The sequence below is a fragment of the Prionailurus viverrinus genome, chromosome C1, assembly GCF_022837055.1.
Source record: "Prionailurus viverrinus isolate Anna chromosome C1, UM_Priviv_1.0, whole genome shotgun sequence".
In the NCBI taxonomy this organism is placed as follows: domain Eukaryota; kingdom Metazoa; phylum Chordata; class Mammalia; order Carnivora; family Felidae; genus Prionailurus; species Prionailurus viverrinus.
The window spans coordinates 180729114-180749417 of record NC_062568.1 but is presented as its reverse complement, the minus strand read 5'-3'; the positions used below and the strand labels follow the sequence as shown (position 1 = coordinate 180749417).

The window sequence follows — 20304 nt, the reverse complement described above, 5'->3', positions numbered from 1 at the left end:
TTGATATACAAGCTTTTGTGTAAACATATGTCTTCATTTCTCTTATATATCTAGGACTGAAATTAATGGCTCATATGATAACTCTATGTTTAACATTTTGAGGAACTATTATTTCCCAAAGCAGCAGTACCATTTTATGTTCTTACCACTGATGTGTAAGAGTTCCAGTTTCTCCACATCCTCACCAATACTTGTTAATGTAGTATTTTAAGCTATAGCCATCCTAATAGGTAAAGTGGTATCTCATTGTGGTTTGGGTTAGAATATTACTATAAGCATACACATATCATACAACCCCAGCAAACACATTCCTGAGAATTTGTTCTAGAAAAAAAATAACTTGTTTTTTTATCTTTACACACATATTCATAGCAGATTTATTCATAAAAGTCAAGAACTAAAAACAATCTGAATGTACTTCAACAGGTGAATGGATAAACTGTGGTACCTTCATACAAGAGAATACTATTCAGCAATACAAAGGAACAAACCATTGATATGTGCAACAATCTAGATGGATCTCAAAGACATCAGGCTGGGTTTTTTGGGTTTTTTTTTTTTATTAGTCTCAAAAAGTTACATTCTGTATGATTCCATTTATGTAACATTTTATTTTTTAATGTTTGTTTATTTTAGAGAGAGAGCACAGGTCAGGGAGGAGGGGCAGAGGGGGTGAGAGAGAGAGAGAGAGATAGAGAGAGAGAGAGAGAGAGAGAGAGACCCTTAAGTAGGCTCCATGCTAAGCACAGAGCCCTGGGCAGGGCTTGATCCTTCAACCATGAGATCATGACCCGAGTCAGCTAAAATCAAGAGTCGGATGTTTAACCAACTAAGTTACCCACTCACTCCTGTTTGTGTAACATTTTCAGTTAAAGTGACAAAATAGATCATAGACAATCAGTGCCAGCCCTCTTTGTGGTAATGGAACAATGTTGTATCCTTATTGTGGTTACATGAAGCTATGAATGTAAAAATTTTTCTTAAAACCATATATCCCCCCAAATGGGTACATGTAATACAGGGTGAAATTGTAAAAACATCTGTAGTTTCATTAGTAGTGGTATACTGATGTCAGTTTACTGGATATGATAATGCAGGGAAGCTGGATAAAGGATACACAAGAGCTCAATTCACTATTTTTGCAACTTCTTGTGAATCGTAAATTATTTCAAAATACAATGTTGTTGTTGTTGTTTTTTTTCATAGATCTCATGCCCTGGTAGAAGCTGAAAATCTTACTGCGGGTCACCCACCACATGACTAGGCAAATAAAATAGCCCATCATAAACTGTGTTATCATATCCACTGAACCATCAAGTCAGACACACACAGAAATAGCTTTCAAGAGAAGTTTTGCTTCCTGTCCCTACAACTTTGAGTTTGTGCTCAAAGGAGGAATTCATTCATTAGGGACGAGATCTATGGTTCTATTAGATGCTGAGATTGCCTGCTGGCCACTCTTGTAAACCAAATGGAGGAGAGGGGCACTATATTGCCTGGTTCCTGTTACCAGGGGAAATTGGTTTGCAAGAGGGCAAGGGAATATATATCTTGTACTCCATTGACCAGTAGAAATTGTCACTGACAAGTGTGGTGCCCAATCAAGAAACTTGCAATGAGTAAATAGAGATCTAATGCACAGTATAGTGAATATGGACAACAGTGTTGCATTATAATAACTAAACGTACTAAGAGTCTAGATCTTAGTTATGCTAATCACAAAAAAGAAATGATAATTATGTGGTGTGATAATGGTGCAAACGATCATTACAATGGTAATCATATTACCATATATAAATATCTCAAATCAACAAGTTGCATATCTTGAATGTATACAGTATTATATGTCAAATATATTTCAATAGAAAAATAAAGTTTTTAAAACCTCTCTTTGAAAAAAGGTGTCCAGCAGTCAGGCCCTACAGGAATGCAGGCTTGAGACACCTCCCCAAGTGAAGCATCCTATCCAGATGAGGTGTTGGTCAAGGATAATAACATGGAATGGGGACACCTGGGTGTCTCAGTCAGTTAAGCATCTGACTTTGCATAAGGTCATGATCTCATGGTTTGTGAGTTCAAGCCTGGCATCAGGCTCTGCACTGACAGTGCAGAGTCTGCCTGGGATTCTCTCTCTCTCTCTCTCTCTCTGCCCCTCCCCTGATCACTCATTCCCTCTCTCTCTCCCTCTCTCTCTCAAAATAAATAGATAAGCTTTAAAAACAAAAGATTCCACTTTAAAAAACAAAAAACAAAAAAAAGAACATGGAGGGGCGCCTGAATGGCTCAGTCAGTTAAGTGTCTGACTTCAGCTCAGGTCATGATTTCGCCATTTGTGAGTTCGAACCCCATGTTGGGCTCTGTGCTGACAGCTCAGAGCGTGGGGCCTGCTTCGGACTCTGTGTTTCCTTCTCTCTCTGCCCCTCCCCCACTTGTTCTCGGTCTCTCTCTATCAAAAATAAATAAACATTAAAAAATTTAAAAAAATTGGGGCGCCTGGGTGGCGCAGTCGGTTGAGCGTCTGACTTCAGCCAGGTCACATCTCGCGGTCCGTGAGTTCGAGCCCCGCGTCGGGCTCTGGGCTGATGGCTCGGAGCCTGGAGCCTGTTTCCGATTCTGTGTCTCCCTCTCTCTCTGCCCCTCCCCCGTTCATGCTCTGTCTCTCTCTGTCCCAAAAATAAATAAACGTTGAAAAAAAAAACTTTAAAAAAAAAATTAAAAAAAATTAAAAGGTCAAGAAGAAGAAAACTAGAAAAAGGAGACTAAGAAGTACTGGCCATTAAATAAAGGGTGTGGAGTTTTGGAAGCAAGTCAAGTAAGTGCTTCAAGTAGGAAAGAGAGATCAAATATGTCAAATGACGCTGAAGGTTGTATACAAGGACTGAGAAGTGATCAGTGCAGTGAACAATGTGAGGGTCAACAGTTACCTTCACATAAGTGGTGGTGGAAGAAATATTAGTAGTGTCACAAGAGTGAAACCTGACAGGTGTGTTTCAGGGAAAATTGTAAGACAAGAGTTAGAGACAGAACTGTAGACAACTATTTCCTGGAAATTTTCTCCAAAAGCAAAGAAAGGAGTGATGGCTGGCAGGGAAAATCAGGACTGAAAAAAAGGTTATTTTTCTTTGAGATTAAATAATAATAAAATATTAGTACTCTATTCCCTTTTCCTTTCTTCCAGTTCAAGAGGACTGTATTGTCCTCCTTTTCATTCTCCTCAACAAAAATAAGGTGAGAGCCTGCAAATAAGGAAGCCAAGAGCTGAGTTCAGGTTTTCTTCAAGATAAGCACAGTGTCAGGAGGCTCACTAGAGATGGGAAAGGAGCTCACGATGAAGCCACAGAGCCAAGAGAATGTTATGTCAATCTTACCAGAAACCTGGAGCCACACCTGTGTCGAGGAAATTTCAGTTTCTCCCCTTGAGTTTTCCAAAAGCTTCATTCACTATTGAGCTTAACTTTTTTAAAAATTTAATTTAAAAAGGCTGTAGTTTATACTACACAGGTGGTGTGATATGGTCCTTGCAGTGTTGGCTAAATTGTTGTTCTCAAACTTAGAAGTGTGTAGGAATCACCTGTAGAATCTTTTAAAATGCAAATGTTGATTCCTTAGGTGTGGAAATACCAAAATTCTGCATTTCTTAACAACTCCTGAATGATGTTGGTGATGCTAATCCCCAGACCACTCCTTGATCAGTAAGAGTCTAAATAGTTTTGCATGAATCAATAACCCCTGCACTCAGGTATTCACACTCTTGAGTCATCCCCTCCCCTTGAGTCTGGGCAGGACCTAGTAGTTTGCTTCTTGTGAATATCCCACAAGTGATGGGAAATCACTTTCTTTTTTTTTTTTTTTTTTTAATTTTTATTAAATTTTTTTTTCAACGTTTTTATTTATTTTTGGGACAGAGAGAGACAGAGCATGAACGGGGGAGGGGCAGAGAGAGAGGGAGACACAGAATCGGAAACAGGCTCCAGGCTCTGAGCCATCAGCCCAGAGCCTGACGCAGGGCTCGAACTCACGGACTGCGAGATCGTGACCTGGCTGAAGTCGGACGCTTAACCGACTGCGCCACCCAGGCGCCCCGGGAAATCACTTTCAAGAGTAGGTTACAGAAGGCCCTGGCTCCACCCTGCTCACAATCTCTCTGATGAAGCCAACTGCCAGGTGGAGAGCTGCTCCGAGGAGAGGCCTACATGGAAGAAACTGATGGATGCTCTGTACAGCTGTCAGGAAAGACCCTCAGTCTAAAAGCCCACCAGAAACTGAACCCTGGTGACAATCAAGTGAGCTTGGAAGCAGATCCTTCCCCAGTCAAGTGGTAGGATTTCTGTAGCTGATTCCTTGATTACAGCCTTCTGAGACTCCCTAATCTGAGGATCCAGCTAAACTTTGCTCAGATTCCTAACCCACAGAAAAAATAAATGTTTATTGTTTTAAACCACAAAATTTGGGGGTAATTTGTCACACACCAATAGATAACTAACACAGAGGAACTGCAAAGAGTCACAAGGAAACTTTGGAGGTTGATGATAATGATCTTGATTATGGTGGTGTTTTCATAAGTATATATACACATTTCAAAACTCATCAAATTGTATACTTTCAATATCTACAGTTCCCCATATGTCAATGTATTTCAATAAAGTTAAAAATGCATTATGAAAGTGTCTGGGTGGGAGGAGATTTTCCCAATTGCTAGGAGATTCTGCTCTCCCCTGAAAATATCACTTCACTAAGACAGAGCTCCTTACTTTAGATACATGAGGGTTTATGTGCCCTAAATGAATACTCTCCTAATAGTATTGAATGAGAAATGACCTGTGACCTATATTACTTTCCTGAACCCTATTTTATATGATTACAATAGATTTTCTTAAATTGTTCTGTGGTTCAGACCTTGTCAAATCCCTGACTGAGCTTTAATGGTGTTACTGACCATTAGTCAGTAACTAGTAACTGACCATTAGTCAGTCACTGACCAGAAGTCATCTTATGCCCATCAATTTGAACTTATTTCATGAATCCAGAGATCAAGCACTCAGGTGCATGTTCACTCAGTAATAGGAAACATGAATATTGGTGCCAATTCTATGCCAGGTCTTGTAAACTGGTGGTACAGAAATGAATCAAATATAGGCGTGCCTTCATGGAGTTCCCTGTCAGGTGTCTTTATGCTTGAGGGACACCTATTGCCATAACCTCATGGGTGTTCTGAGATATGATCTTACTGAGACTAACCCATTAATACATCATGTGTGCCCATTGGATGTTGGAAAGAATTTAGATGGAGAAGTCATGTAGGCTGTGTCCCGGGTTTGTTGCTGGTACCCATGCTTCTGTGACTTCATTCTGTTGCTTTACGCCAGCCTGTCACTTTGAGGAAAGCTCTCTTCACATCTTTGTTCCTAAGACTATAGATGATAGGATTGAGGAAGGCAGAGATGATGTTGTAGAATAAAGCCAACTTCTTATCTTCTTCTGGGGAAGATTCAGAACCAGGTCTCATGTACATAACCATACATGGTATAGAGAACATAGTGACAACAGTAATGTGGGAGGCACAGGTGGAAAAGGCCTTGAGCTGCCCTTGGGCTGAGCGAATTCTCAAGATGGCAGCAAAAATATTGATATAGACAATGATGATGAGGGAGAGTGGGACCAACAGAAGAATGAAGCCCAAGATGAAGTCCACCTGATCATTGAGAGATGTGTCTGCACAGGCCAACTTCAAGACTGCAGGTACTTCACAGAAGAAGTGATTGATCTCATTAGGACCACAATAGGGAAGAATCATAGTAGAGACAGTGTATATCAGGGCACAGCTGATACCCCAGAATCCACAGAAGGCCACCATTGACCCACATAGCAAAGGGCTCATAATGACTTTATACCTCAGGGGATGGCAAATGGCCACATACCTGTCATAAGCCATGATTGCAAAAAGCCAAGACTCAGTGATTCCTAGCATCAGGAAGATGTACATCTGCGCCACACATCCAATGTAGGAGATGGTCTTCTCCTTGCAAACCAGGTGTACCAGCATCTGGGGCACTGTGGTGGTGACATAGCCCATATCCATAATGGATAGGACACTGAGGAAAAAGTACATGGGTGTGTGGAGGCGGGAGTCCATGCGTATCAAGGTGATAATAAGCCCATTGCCCAGAAGAGTGATGAGGTAGAGGAAGATGAAGACACTGAATAGAATAACATTTATCTCTGTGTTACGAGAGAATCCTAAAAGAATAAACTCAGTAAGAGAGCTATGGTTTCCCCAGAGTAAGTCTTGCATCCTTCTCCTGGTATAGAGAAAGAACAGAGCCATAATCATTCATAAAATAGTCTTCAGATTCAAACCCTGATGCTACTCTTTTATTAGGAGGACCAAATATAAGTAGCAAAGTAGGTTCTCATTAGGACACCCACAAAGCTGGGAACAAAATTTTTTAAAAAAGAATTTCCATTTTATATGAAACAGCATGTTAATATTGTATTACTTAATCCTAGTTTATTCTGAGACTACAGATAATAAATTTCACATTTCAAAATGTAGAACTTGCAAAAAGGAGTGTCCAAAACTGTGTCCTGCACTTCCTGAACTCGCCATAGTTCATGGAGCTTAGAAAAGATTTCAAAGCAGTCAAAAAAATAATTGGATATTTGAGATTACAGCATCTGTTGTGAGTGTCATACCAAATGGAGATTTCTACCCCTCCTTGGAAGCTTTTATCAAAATGGGCTTCAGTGGGACTACTTGAGTAGCCTAACAGATACTCTGGAATTTTAGAGACATAGTTATTGGACATATGACTTACTCCAGAAGACAACTATCATTTGGAAATAAATTCAGCTTCATGACAAGTCAAAGTCATGTATTTCCATGGACCAGAGGTGGGTAATACATGAAAGAGAGAGAGACAGAGATAAAGAGAAAGAGAGAGAGAAAGAGAGAGAGAGAGAGAGAGAGAGAGAGAGAGAGAAGGAAGGAAAGAAGGAACAAGAGACGAAGGGAAGGAAACTACCATGCTAGGATACTATACTCAACAAATATATCCATAAGGAATGAAAGCTGTTTGCTCTCCAAAAACCCGATAATCAATTACCAAAAGACTCACAGTAAAAGAAATATTAAAGAGCTTCTTTAGGCTAAAGGCAATGGTCCCTGATGGAAGTATGCAATTGAAAGAGAAAATTAACACCAGAAATCATAAATGTGTGTGTAAATATCATAGAATATTAATTGTTTAAAGCAACAAAAATAGCAACACCTTGTTGGAGCTTTAAATATACACATAGAAGTTGAATATGTGACAAATATGGTCTAACAAGCAGGAGGAGGAAATGGACTTAAACTGTTGTTAGATTTTGCATTGTTTGGAAAATGGCACTTTAAGTGAGACTATAAGCCAAAGATGCATATTTTAGTCTCTAGATCAGGTGTCAAGACACTTTTTCACATAAGGAGTCAGACAATAAATAGTTTAGGCTTTGCACAGAATATACAGTCACTGTAGCATATTTTTATTTGTTTTTTAAAAACCCTTTTTTTTTTTAAATTTTTTTTTCAACGTTTATTTATTTTTGGGACAGAGAGAGACAGAGTATGAATGGGGGAGGGGCAGACAGAGAGGGAGACACAGAATCGGAAACAGGCTCCAGGCTCTGAGCCATCAGCCCAGAGCCTGATGCGGGGCTCGAACTCACGGACCGCGAGATCGTGGCCTGGCTGAAGTCAGACGCTTAACCGACTGTGCCACCCAGGCGCCCCTAAAAACCCTTTTAAAAATATAAGGTTTACCAATCCCTGTTGTAGAATAACAAAAGAATAATTTTAAAAAATAGTAAAACTCAAAATACAGTACGGAATGTAAAGGGAATAATTAAAAGTTTTTGGTTAATTCAAAAGAAGGCAGGAAAAGTGGAATAAAGAAAAAAAGAACACTTGGAACAAGTAGGAAACAAGTATTAAAATGATAGACTCAAACCTAATTACAATAGTAACTACATTAAATGTGTATTAGTAAGCAAGCCTACTGAAAGACAAAGATTATCAGACTGGATTTTCAAAAACTGGTAGCAATGCTGGGGCACTTGGGTGGCTCAGTTGGTTGAGTGTCCAACTCTTGATTTTGGCTCAGGTCATAATCCCAGGGTTATGGGATTGAGCCCCATGTTGGGCTCTGTGCTGAGCATGGAGCCCGCTCAAGATCCTCTCTCCCTCTCTCTCTCTGTCTAGTCTAGTCCCTGCTAGACTAAAAATAGTCTTGCCTCTCTCTAAACTAAAAATTAAAAAAAAATTTTTAATAAAAAAAATAAAATAGAATAAAATAAAATAAAAACTAGTGGCAGTGAAAGAATTCCATAAAGAAAGGAATAATCTTTAAAAACCAGAGAAGAACAAGAATACAATTTTTAGATTATCAAGATAGTACCAGTCAACTCAGGACTGTCTTGCCCCTCACCTCATCTCTCTCTTACTGCAAGCCTGGCAGTGGCTAAAGCCACTGGGAATTGGGATGAGGAATTGACAAACTAAAAGGTAAAGAAACATAACATACTTCCTCCTTGCTACTTGCAACTTGCTGCAGCAAGCCTAACTCAATCTGAAGAATTATAGAAGACATCCTGCAGGAGGTAAGAGTCAAGCTGGTCGTTGAAGAGTGGGTAGATGCTAACTACAGGGAAAGTGCAGGAAAGGATATACCAGGGAGAGAAAGTCATCTGTGTGAAGTCATGAAGCATTAGCTAGCCAGAGAGTGATGAGAGATGGGGTAAAGAGGTAGGCAAGGACAGACCATGGAGGACCTATAAAGCCCTACAAAATGGTCTAATGAGGGTGGATTTTATAGAAAGGAACATAAGGATCCACCAAATAGGCATGACATCAGGCTTATGTCTGGCAACAATCACACTGGCTGCAGTGTGGAGACTGCAGCAATTCAGGGAGGAAAGGATGAGAGTGGGAGCAAATATTGATATGAAAGGTAGGTATTCAACAAGAGTCTTTAGGAGGTGAGTCTATGGATGTAGGTAAGTGATTAAGGAGTGGTGAGAAAGAAAGATGGGTCAAGGATGGATTCCAAGTTTGAGTAAATGGATGGGGGTGATGGTGTCATTCACTGAGGTTGGGTACATGGGAGTGGAAAGTTTGGGAAGGAGGGAAGAAGGACACATGATGAGTCTAGTTTTGGAGTTGGGGAGTTTGTGGGACTCCCAGTATCTGTTTGGCTGATGGTTGAGAGCTGAAAAGAAAGCTCTAGAGACAGGAATCTGAGCATCCTCAGCACTTCTATAGGAACTGAAGCCATCGGAAGAGATGAGATCACCTGGGGAGAGCATGTAGAGGGAGAAGACAGCTGAAAGCAGCACTCTGAGAAGCCACACTCTAAGGGTTGGCTTCAAGGAGAGAATCCAGAGAAGATGGTGTCGAGAGGCCAAAGATGGATGACATGTGACACAGAAACCCAAGGAGAGACAAGGTCTACAAGGAGAGGATGGTCTTTGTGGTCAAATATGGATAGATACCAAGTGAGATGAGAACCAAAAGTGTCTGAAGCCAGCCCATCTCCTGCCTTAAATACATCTCCATATTTATATCTCTTGCCTGGATGGTCCCCCTATATTCCTTGTGTCCAACTGCCTACTTGAACTCTGCCTGTTGATGTTTGACTTCTCAAACTTCTCACATCCAAGACTGAACTCCTAATTTTTACTGCATGCTCTAGCTCTTGGATCTCATCTCCCATTACTGTCCCCTTGTCTCATTCCACAAAAACCACACTGTCACTGTTACCCTTTCGAGTCCAACAACTGCCAACTAGACTTTCACCTAAAGACTTTTGCCACAACATCCAGTACTTATGCTCTCTTCTACCAGATCTCTTTAGGGGGGAGTTCTTCTACTTCCTTCAGTTCCCTGCCCAACTGTCACTCATCAGAGAGCCCCTTCTTCACCATCCTGTCTGAAATGCAGCCATCCTTCACTGTCTCCTTAGTCAGCTTTACTTTCTTTATTGTACTTCTCACTTCTTAAAAAACTTACCTATTTATCTGATTATTGTCTGTTGTCCCCAAGTAGGTTGTAAAAGCAGAAACTTTGTTTTGTTCACTAGTATATCTCTAGTATCAATCATTGTGCTGGGCACATGGTAGCAACTCAATTAATATTTATTAAATTGTTAAAGCAGGAATGCCAGTCTTAGATTCCATCCTAGAAGCTATATTGTCAGGATAAATAGAGGTGATTGATACCTGCCCTCTCCAGTGGGGCAAACATATTTGGAGTGTAGAATTTACACCTGTGACCCAAGTCTTAAGGAGATACGTGGACGAGTTGTGGCTTGTAGAAAGATATATTATGATGGTACAAAAACAAATCTAAGCAACTGGTGATTTTTCTCTGCAGAAATTTAAGCTAGGGAGGATGCTGAGGTCTGTCTACAGAAGTATCTAAAGGGCTGCATTAAGGAAGATGAATAAGAATTGCCCTGCATAGTCCCAGATTTAGAATTAGTATAAATTTTACTAGGACACCAAGCTTCAGATTGACTACAGAAAAGTTCCAACATCCATAGATATTCATAGACAGAAAAGACTGTCCTGAGAAGCAATGAGCTCCCTGTTTCTGTTGAGAGGTTCAGGCTGAATCTAGCTGACCATATGTCAGGGACACAGTGGGATCAACCTGGACTTAGGGGTGGAGCAGGAGGACTGCTGAGGTCCATTCCATCCGGAGGAGTTAAGGTCTTTTCCATCTTCTCTGTCCTCTTTACTATCTATCTTCACCTGTTTCCCAATGCCTAATACCTGGAGCACTGTAGCAGCCTCTCAATGTGACTCTCATCCCCCAGTCCCACCCACTCACTCAGTCCTACAGCATTTTCTAGGAGAAATCTAAATAAAAGAGCATTTTCAGTGTGGCCTTTGTCCACTCATTCTACTGGTGCAGAATGTATGGGGGAAGGAGCATTGGGTGGGTAGAAGAGAAGAAGAGGGAATAGAGATGGGGGATAGCTCCAGAACTCCAGAAGCACTCTCAGTCCCACAATTTTGGACAACAGTGACAGGGAGCATCACTGAACTATAAGTATCTTGGCGGGAGGCATCTGCCTTGCTCCCTGCTCCTCAATAAGAGATCCTTAGAGCAATTCCCAATGTCAGAGTGGTCCTCCAAATCCTTGCCTCCCCTGAGATCTCCTTGCAGCCTCCCTCCTCCTCTCCCATATCCTAGTGCTGTCCTATCAACCTTCCCCACCTCTCACCTGCATCCCTTGACTTGCCCACTTCCAAGGGTCCCCCTGATTGGGACAGACACATGGGAGAGCCCCGTTGCCTCAGCCTCCCCAGCAACAGCCCCTCCTCCTTCTCTTTGTCTTCATTGGCAACTGAAAGCCAAATGTCTTAAGGGAGATGTGCATACTCAGAGGGAAAAGAAAGGTAGTTGGATAGAGAGCAAGTCAGAGTTGGGGAAGAAGAAGTGGACAAAGGATAGGACAGAGCAAAGAGCATAGGCATGAAGGGACCTGCAGATGTGCAGATTTGTAGAAAGTCGAGAGAACCAGAGCAAGCAGAGAAAGGATGCCTCAGAGGAGCAGACACTCAAGCCATGGGCCACTGTCCCCACTCCCACTGCTCTTTACCTGCTCTCGGGCTCTGTGTGAGGGATGGGCCAGAAGCCTGAGGAGCTCTCCTTTGAAACTGTGCTCACGGGGGGCCCCAGTTCCCAGGAGGACAAATCCAATGACTTCCAACGAACTCTCTGTGCCTTAAATCCCCCAGGGACTGAGTATCAAGTCTGCACTCCCATCACCTAGTACTCAAGACCCCCTGACTGGAGCTCCGACTACTCCCCAGAGGTCCATGCCCTCCTGTGCCACATATTTTCTCTGGGTTAGCGCTAGACTGCATATGTTCAATCCCTAGTGTCACAGTTACCAGCTGTGACTTTGGGCAAGTTTCAGAAACCTTTCCAGGCCTCCAGGCCTTTTATCAGGAAACTAGAACCTGCTCCATAGAGTTGTAGGGAGGGTAAAAGGAGTTCACAAATAGAAAGCTTTTAAGACTGTGCCAAGTGTATAGGAAGTAAGTCACCTGTACATTTATTATTCTCCCTCATTTGCACCTTCTATGCTCTCCACCTGAGGACCCTCTTCCCTTGTGTCTTTAAGTCTGCCCTAAATTTCAGGTCCACCCCCTCAGGAAGGCAGCCATAACTGACCTCCTGTTACCCTCACTCTCCATTATTGTTCCTGGGAGTCCTGCGTGATCTGTGAGGGCCCTGAGGAGGGAAGGAAGGCAGAGCAAGTGCAAAGATTTTGTCTACTATTGGAATTAAGTTTCAACATGTGGAAATTAAATAATACACTCTAATGCAACCAATAGGTCAAAGGAGAAATCACAGGGGAAAACAGAAGATACTTGAGAGGAATGAACACAAAAAACAGAGCACTTCAAAATTCACAGAACGCAAAAAAAAAAAAAGTTTATTTAAAAATAAGAAAGATCTCAAATCACCTCATTCACCTTAAGTTACAGAAGAGGGGGGCATCTGGCTGGCCTAACCCAGTGGGTACAGCATGCAACTCTTGATCTCAGGGTGTGAGTTCGAACCCCACATTGGGTGTGGAGCCTACTTAAAAAGAATAAATAAAATAAAAATTAAAAAATTAAAAAGAAACTAGAAGACCTTGGTTGAACTAGAAGAGAACTAGCTTGACAGTAGTAACCACTATCAGAACATCACATTGTAGACCTTAAATATATGCAATGTTTATTTGTCAACCATACTTCAATAAAGCTGGGAGAAAAGGGGTGCCTGGGTGGCCCAGTGAGTTAAGTGTCTGACTTAGGTTCAGGTCATAATTTCACGGTTTGTGGGTTCAAGCCCCGTGTGGGGCTCTGTGCTGACAGCTCAGAGTCTGGAGCCCGCTTCAGATTCTGTGTCTCCTTCTCTTTCTCTCCCTTCCCCACTCATGCTCTGTCTCTCTGTCTCTCAAAAAACTTTAAAAAATATTTTTAAAAAATTGTTTTAAATTAAAAAGCCAAGAGAAAAGAAATATTATATTAGCTTTTAGTAAATGTTTTTTCTGCAACTATTCAAGTGGCCATATATTTTTTCTTCTTTCTTCCTTTAGGGCATTTTTCAGTTCATTTACCCAATTTCCCCAAATTGTCAAAAGTCATATGATGAAATTGTTAACAATATATCTTTACCATGTATTTTGATTTTTGCAGATTTAAGGGGACTAGTATTGAAGAGAGAATCAAAGGGAACTTTTCTTTATCTGTATTGTTTAAATGTTTATAATGAATATATCGATGTTCACTTGTATAATTAAAGTAAAAAGAAATTACAAACAGTAGCAGTAAAAGTACTAGAGAGATTCCCGATGTAATTGGGCTATCACTATCCCTCGTAAGGCTAACAGCAGTGATCTTTGGTGACTGACTTACATGTCAAGGCTAGTTCAAGGTGGAGAGAAGCTTCTTAGGCAGCATATGCCCGCTGAGTCTGGGGGCCTGCTTTGGGACTGTGTGCGTGACTTCCCAAACGTAATCATAGGCTCCAGACATTGAGCTACTGAGAATTCCCCACCAGCTCTGCATTAGCCTGACGTTTCCCAGGAGGATATAAGAACTGTTGGTTATACAGAGTTAAACTTTTCTCATCTCAATTAAGCCAAAAGTAATGTCTTGATTGCTCTTCCTCTTTCCCCCTCCTGCTGTGAGTCTCCAACTTGGTTCCCCAGTTCCTGGGAGCCACCCCTGGGTCCCTCTGCCCCAGGAGTCCTCCTTCCTGGTTGTGGTCTGGCTAAGCCACAGCGGAGTTGCTCTGACGTGAGAAGTCCTGGGGGAGCTTGTTAAATTCAGTGTTTAAGAACATGGAAGGAACACCATTAAGAACTTCAGCTCATTAGACAGCTGGGCCAGCCACAGCAGCTACGCAGCAAGATCAGAGGTGACCCAGTGTCCCTCAGAGGCATCTGAAGAAACCTGCTTTAACTTCAACCTGACTTTATCCTGAGTATGTACACCAGCCAACAAGCACCTGCCCAAATCACCTTCCCCTCCACCACCACCATCACCTGTTTTTTTCATCAGACATTACCTTACCACAGCCACATTGCCCTGTTAGTATTCACCTCCACATTTATTTGGCATCCCTCCCAAAATGTCACCCTTTCCCCAGTGCATCATTGCCCTCAGCATTATCACCCAACTCATCATCTCCCCACCACCAACATCAGAGTCATCATCATCCTGTTGCGGTGCAAACACCCTCATTAACTCTGCCACTCTGTCAGTCCATCAAGGCCAGCACTTCCAGGGCCAGCACCCCAATGTGTATCTGCAGCTCATGAGAAGAGAGCGGTGGCCCGGAGCTTCAGAGGAAAAGCCTGTATTTGGAAAGGCAAATATTTTTAAATAGCTGTTCTGTGATTTCAGTCAAGTACAAAAGGACAAAGCAGATCATGTGAAGATAACAGACTGAGGGAAGAATGCATTTAAGCCAACAAAGTACATTTACCACAGTAGTCAAAAATAGCCTGAAGTGGAGACAGTAAAGGGCACAATGGGCCTTCCATAAAAATTAAAGTATTCGCGGGACACAGGGAAGAAGAAAGAAAATTAGGATAATTACGGAACGAAGATGAGTTATAAAGATCTGTCTGCAAGTATTAAAGAGTTTCTACAGAAGAAACAGTAAAACAGAGGCAATATCCAGAAGTACAATATAAGAAACCTTTCTGGATCTCAAAAAGAAACACCCTGAAGATCAACATGCCCCCACTATATTCCAGGGAAAATTCATGAAGGAGTTCTACACCTGCACGCATCCACCTGACAATTTGCTCTCCACACCACAGCCAGAATGATCCATTCAACAACCAAGGAGCAAAGTCAAGTTTCATTGCATTATCTGAATCGGCAGGATGTACATGCAGCATCCACACATATCTTTGCAACACCAAATGGGAATGCAGGCCTCGCCGCTACCCTGTCTGCTCTCCCTGCCTTCAGGGGCCTCTCTGGTCAGCCTCTTGCCTTAAGTATTCCCCAGGTGGGAAGGAGACACTAGTCTCACTCATCCCAAACTTGAGGGACACATGTCAATCTCCCAGTCGATCCTGGAGCACCTGTCTGATTGCATCCTCAGGCCAGGGCAGGGAGGCCTAGAATTGCTGCAGCTCAGCACAAATCTCTGTGTGGCCTCTCTGACTGTTCTCCTAGAGCTTCTTCCACTTGACAGGTGAGGGACCAGGAAGAACCCATTCCCCTCCCCCACCGAAAGGGGAAGAGCACATTACTCTCTCCTGGCACGAAGCCTACACTAAACAATGAACTCTCCAATGTAATGAACGTCCTTTCCATGTCTCAATTCTTTTCAAACAGTCTACAAGTACATGGTGATGAAGTGATGAACACAGGACTGGGTTGTGTCTGGCAACTCATTGAGGATCTTGCAGAAAGTGGAGCTTTTAGCCAAACTTTTGATACAACAGGAAAAGCCTCAGTCAACATTGTGTTATGACTACATTCCTGAAAAGTCAGGAGAATATGAGAAGGGAATCAACCATAATCCCACTTCTCTAAAACCAAAGCCATCTTCTTGTTAGTGTTTTTTCTCCATTATCTTATCAACTACAAGTTTTTGTGTAAATTTGTATTTATCGTATGCTGGTCCTTTTGTAGACTGCTTTTATTGACTTCATGTTATTTTTTTAAGTTTAAAAAATTTTTTTAAGTTTATTTGTTTCCTTTGAGAGAGAGACAGAGATAGCAAGTGGGGGAGGCGTAGTGAGAGAGGGAGAGAGAGAATCTCAAGATTCTTAGATCGTGACCTGAGCCAAAACCAAGAGTTGGACGCTCAAGTGACTGAGCCACCCAGGCGCCCCATCCACTTCATGTTATAGCATATGCATTATCCCAAGTTGTGCTATATTCAACATATCATCTTAAGTGAATGCATAATGACATACACATTTTGACAAATCCTTTTATGAGCAATACTGAAATGAATATCTTTACACATGTAGACTTCATTCTTGGACTGATTCCTTAGGAGTGATAGCTAAAATCGGTGTCATAGACTACGCTGGTCACCTGATTTTTCTGGCCAGTATCCATTCTCATTGCTTCTACTGATAGTTCCCTGAAGCTTTTCTCCATAAAAGAAAAAATTTGGGTATGTTGTGTTTTCATATTCATCCAGTTCAAAATACTTTCTAATTTTCCTTGTTCATTTCTTCTTTGGTCCATGGGTTATTTAGAAGCCTGCTATTTAGTTTCCAGATATTTGTAGATTTTTTAGAAATCTTTGTTACAGGCTCGTAATTTAATTTCACTGTGACTAGAGAACACACTCTCCATGACTTGAATACTTTCTAGTTTATTGAGACTTGTTTAATAGCCCAGAATATTGACGGTATGGATCAAATAACCCCTGTAATTGAAAGAAATGTTTATTCTGCTGTCATTGGATGGAGTGTTTTATAAATGCCAATTAGGTCAAGTTGTTTGACAGTGTTGTTGAAGTCTGCTATATCTCTGTGGATTTTGTATGTACTTGTCTTATTGATTTTTGAGAAAGGGGTCTTGAGATTTCCAGAAATAATTGTAAATTTGTCTATTTCTCCTTGGAGATCTCTACATTTTTGCTTCACATATGGTGAACTCTTACCAGGATAGCTTTCCTGGCCCCTCCTAGAGCAACTTCATCACCAACCCACCCACCCCTACCCCAAAACCAACAGGGGAGAGGAAGATCCAGAGTGCAGCAGCACTCTGTGTGTACAGTTAGGAGCACTGGTAGACCAGCCTGCCAGACTCACCCTATAGCCCCAAAATTAGTAGTTTCTATTATTATTTTAGTCACATGGTGCTTGTTTAGATTTACCTATGTTTACCAGTTTCTTTGTTCATTCATTGCCATGCCAGTTACCAATTCATTGCCTGTTGCCCCAAACCCACCGAGCGCATTGTCTCATTTTGTGCTCCTGGAGCTGGACCCTGAAACATTTTTTCCTTTACCCGCTGACACGTTGTAATGTTAAACTGTGTCAGTAGAGAGCACCAGAGATTCACTGCAGGAGGAAGGGGCTTTTCTTTCTGTTTCCAGTGTGTTTGACTTCTTGTCACTTCTACAGCCAAGGGAACTGCCAGCAATGTGCATTCAGCCTGCAACAAGTTTTGCTGTCGCTGGTGGAAAGGCTTCCTATTTACCAATCCTAGCTCATAGTCCTCTACTCTGGTGTTACTTCTTGCATTTCCTACTTCCTGGGATCAAATTTTCTTCTTATCCTTTGGCCTTTCTTTGAATAAGAGCTTATTAGTGGTAAATTCTCCTTGTTCAGCACTTGGTCTTATATGATGGACATGTCATATGTCTTATATGTCAGTCATGAATGATAATTTGGCTGGGTATGAAATTCTAGATTCATAGTTGTTTTCTTTTGACACTTAGAAAGTAACAACAACTTAGAAAATTCACAACATACTCAGGTAAGGAAAAAATCATGAAAGCAGCAAGGGAAAAAGTCCTTAACCTACAAGGGAAGAGAGATCAGGTGTGCAGCAGACCTATCCACAGAAACTTGGCAGGCCAGAAAAGAGTGGCAGGATATATTCAATGTGCTGAAGTGGAACAATATGCAGACAAGATGTCTTTATCCAGCAAGGCTGTCATTCAAAATTGAAGGAGAGATTAAAAGTTTCCCAGACAAACAAAAATTAAGGGAGTTCATAACCACTAAACCAGCCCTGCAAGGAATTTTAAGGAGGAATCTCTAAGGAGAGAAAAGACAAAAAATAAATAAATAAAAACCAAAAGCAACAAAGACTAGAAAGAACCAGAGAACATCACTAGACATTCCAACTCTACAAGAAACATAATGACAATAAATTCATATCTTTCAGTACTCACTCTAAACGTCAATGGACTCAGTCCTCCAATCAAAAGACATACAGTAACATAAAGGATAAGAAAACAAGATCCATTTTTATGCCGTTTACAAGAGACCCACTTTGGACCTAAAGACACCTTCAGATTGAAAGTAAGGGGATGGAGAACCATCTATCATGTTAATGGTCTACAAAAGAAAGCTGGAGTAGCCATACTTATACCAGACAATCTAGATTTTAAAATAAAGAATTTAAAATAAAATTATATCATAATTAAGGGGTCTATCCACCAAGAAGACCTAACAACTGTAAACATTTATGCTGAAAATGTGGTAGCACCCAAATATATAAATCAATTAATCACAAACATACAGAAACTCATTGATAATAATACCATAATACTAGGAGACTTCAATTTTTTCACCCCACTTACAGCAATGGACAGGTCATCTGATCAGAAAATCAACAAGGAAACAATGGCTTTGAATGACACACTGGACCAGATGGACTTAACAGATATATTCAGAACATTTCATCCTAAAGCAGTGGAATATACATTCTTCTCCAGTACACATGGAACATCCTCCAGAATAGATCACTTACTGGAACACAAATTAGCCTCAACAAGTACAAAAAGATCGAGATCAGGGATGCCTGGGTGGCTCAGTCGGTTGAATGTCTGACTTCGGCTCAGGTCATGATCTCATGGTTTGTGGTTCCAGCCCCGCATCAGGCTCTGTGCTGATGGCTCGGAGCCTGGAGCCTGCTTCTGATTCTGTGTCTCCCTCTCTCTCTGCCCCTCCCCTGCTCACACTCTGTCTCACTCTCTCTCAAAAATAAATAAACATTAAAAAAATAATAATTAATTAATTTAAAAAAAGATCGAGATCATACTGTGCATATTTTCAGACCACAACTCTATGAAACTCGAAATCAACCAACCACAAGAAAAAATTTGGAAGGGTAACAAATACTTGGACACTAAAGAACATCCTACTAAAGGATGAATGGGCTAACAAATAAGTTAAAGAGGAAATTACAAAGTACATGGAAGCCAATGAAAATGATAATACCACAGCCCCAGACCTCTGGGACACAGCAAAGGTGGTCATAAGAGTAAAGAATCTAGGCCTTCCTAAAGAAGGAAGAAAGGTCTCAGATACACACCTACCCTTTCACCTTAAAGAGCTGGTAAAAGAACAGTAAATAAAACCCTAAACGAGCAGAAGAAAGGAAATAATAAAGATTAGAGCATAAATCAATGCTATCAAAATAAAAAAAAAAAAACAGTAGAGCAGATCAATGAAACCAGAAGCTGGTTCTTTGAAAGAATTAACAAAATTGATAAACCACTGGCCAGTGTGATAAAAAAAAAAAAAAAGGAAAGGACCCAAATAAATAAAATCAAGAATGAAAGAGGAGAAATCACAACCAACACAGCAGAAATACAAACAATAATAAGAGAATATTATGAGGAATTATATACCAATAAAATGTACAATCTGGAAGAAATGGACAAATTCCTAGAAACATAAACCACCAAAACTGAAACAGAAAGGAATAGAAAATTTTAACAGACCCATACCCAGTAAAGAAATCTAATTAGTAATCAAAAATCTGCCAAAAAACAAGCATCTAGGGCCAGATGGTTTTCCAGGGGAATTCTACCAAACATTTAAGGAAAAGTTAACACCTATTCTCTTGAAGCTGTTCCAAAAAATAGAAATGGAAGGAAAACTTCCAAACTCTTTCTATGAAGTCAGCATTACCTTGACTTCAAAACCAAAGACCCTGCTAAAAAGGAGAACTATAGACCAATTTCCCTGATGAACATGGATGCAAAAATCCTCAACAAGATATTAGCCAACTGGATCCAACAATACATTAAAAAAATTATTCACCACGACCAAGTGGGATTTATACCTGGGAAGTAGGGCTTGTTCAATATCTGCAAAACAATCAATGTGATTCACCACCTCAATAAAAGAAAGGACAAGAACCACATGACCCTCTCAATAGATGCAGAGAAAGCATTTGACAAAACACAGCATCGTTTCTTGGATTCCTACTCCCAAGAAAGTAGGGATAGGAGGATCATAACTCAAGATCATAAGAGCCATATATGAAAGACCCAACACTAATACCATCCTCAATGGGGGAAAACTGAGAGCTTTCCCCCTTAAGGTCAGGAACAAGACAAGGATGTCCACTCTTACCACTGTTATTCAACATAGTATTGGAAGTCTTAGCCTCAGTAATCAGACAACACAAAGAACTAAAAGGCATCCAAATCAGCCAGGAGGAGGTCAAACTTTCACTCTTCGCAGGTAATATGATATTCTATATGAAAAACCCAAAAGATTCCACAAAAAAACTGCTAGAACTGATCCATGAATTCAGCAA

General features: G+C 41.0%; 1 protein-coding gene across 1 annotated transcript; it reads right to left on the bottom strand.

Moving 5' to 3' along the window:
- Positions 1–5344: 5344 nt before the first annotated feature.
- LOC125173540 (olfactory receptor 2A12-like) lies at positions 5345–6331 on the bottom strand. Its single transcript, XM_047872815.1, has one exon. It carries the CDS (start codon positions 6329–6331, stop codon positions 5345–5347), a length of 987 nt encoding a protein of 328 aa, XP_047728771.1.
- Between the last annotated feature and the right edge of the window lie 13973 nt (positions 6332–20304).

Bases quoted from the DNA above. Each gene is read 5' to 3' on its own strand.
- LOC125173540 (XM_047872815.1), bottom strand. From the start codon at position 6,331: ATGATTATGGCTCTGTTCTTTCTCTATACCAGGAGAAGGATGCAAGAC.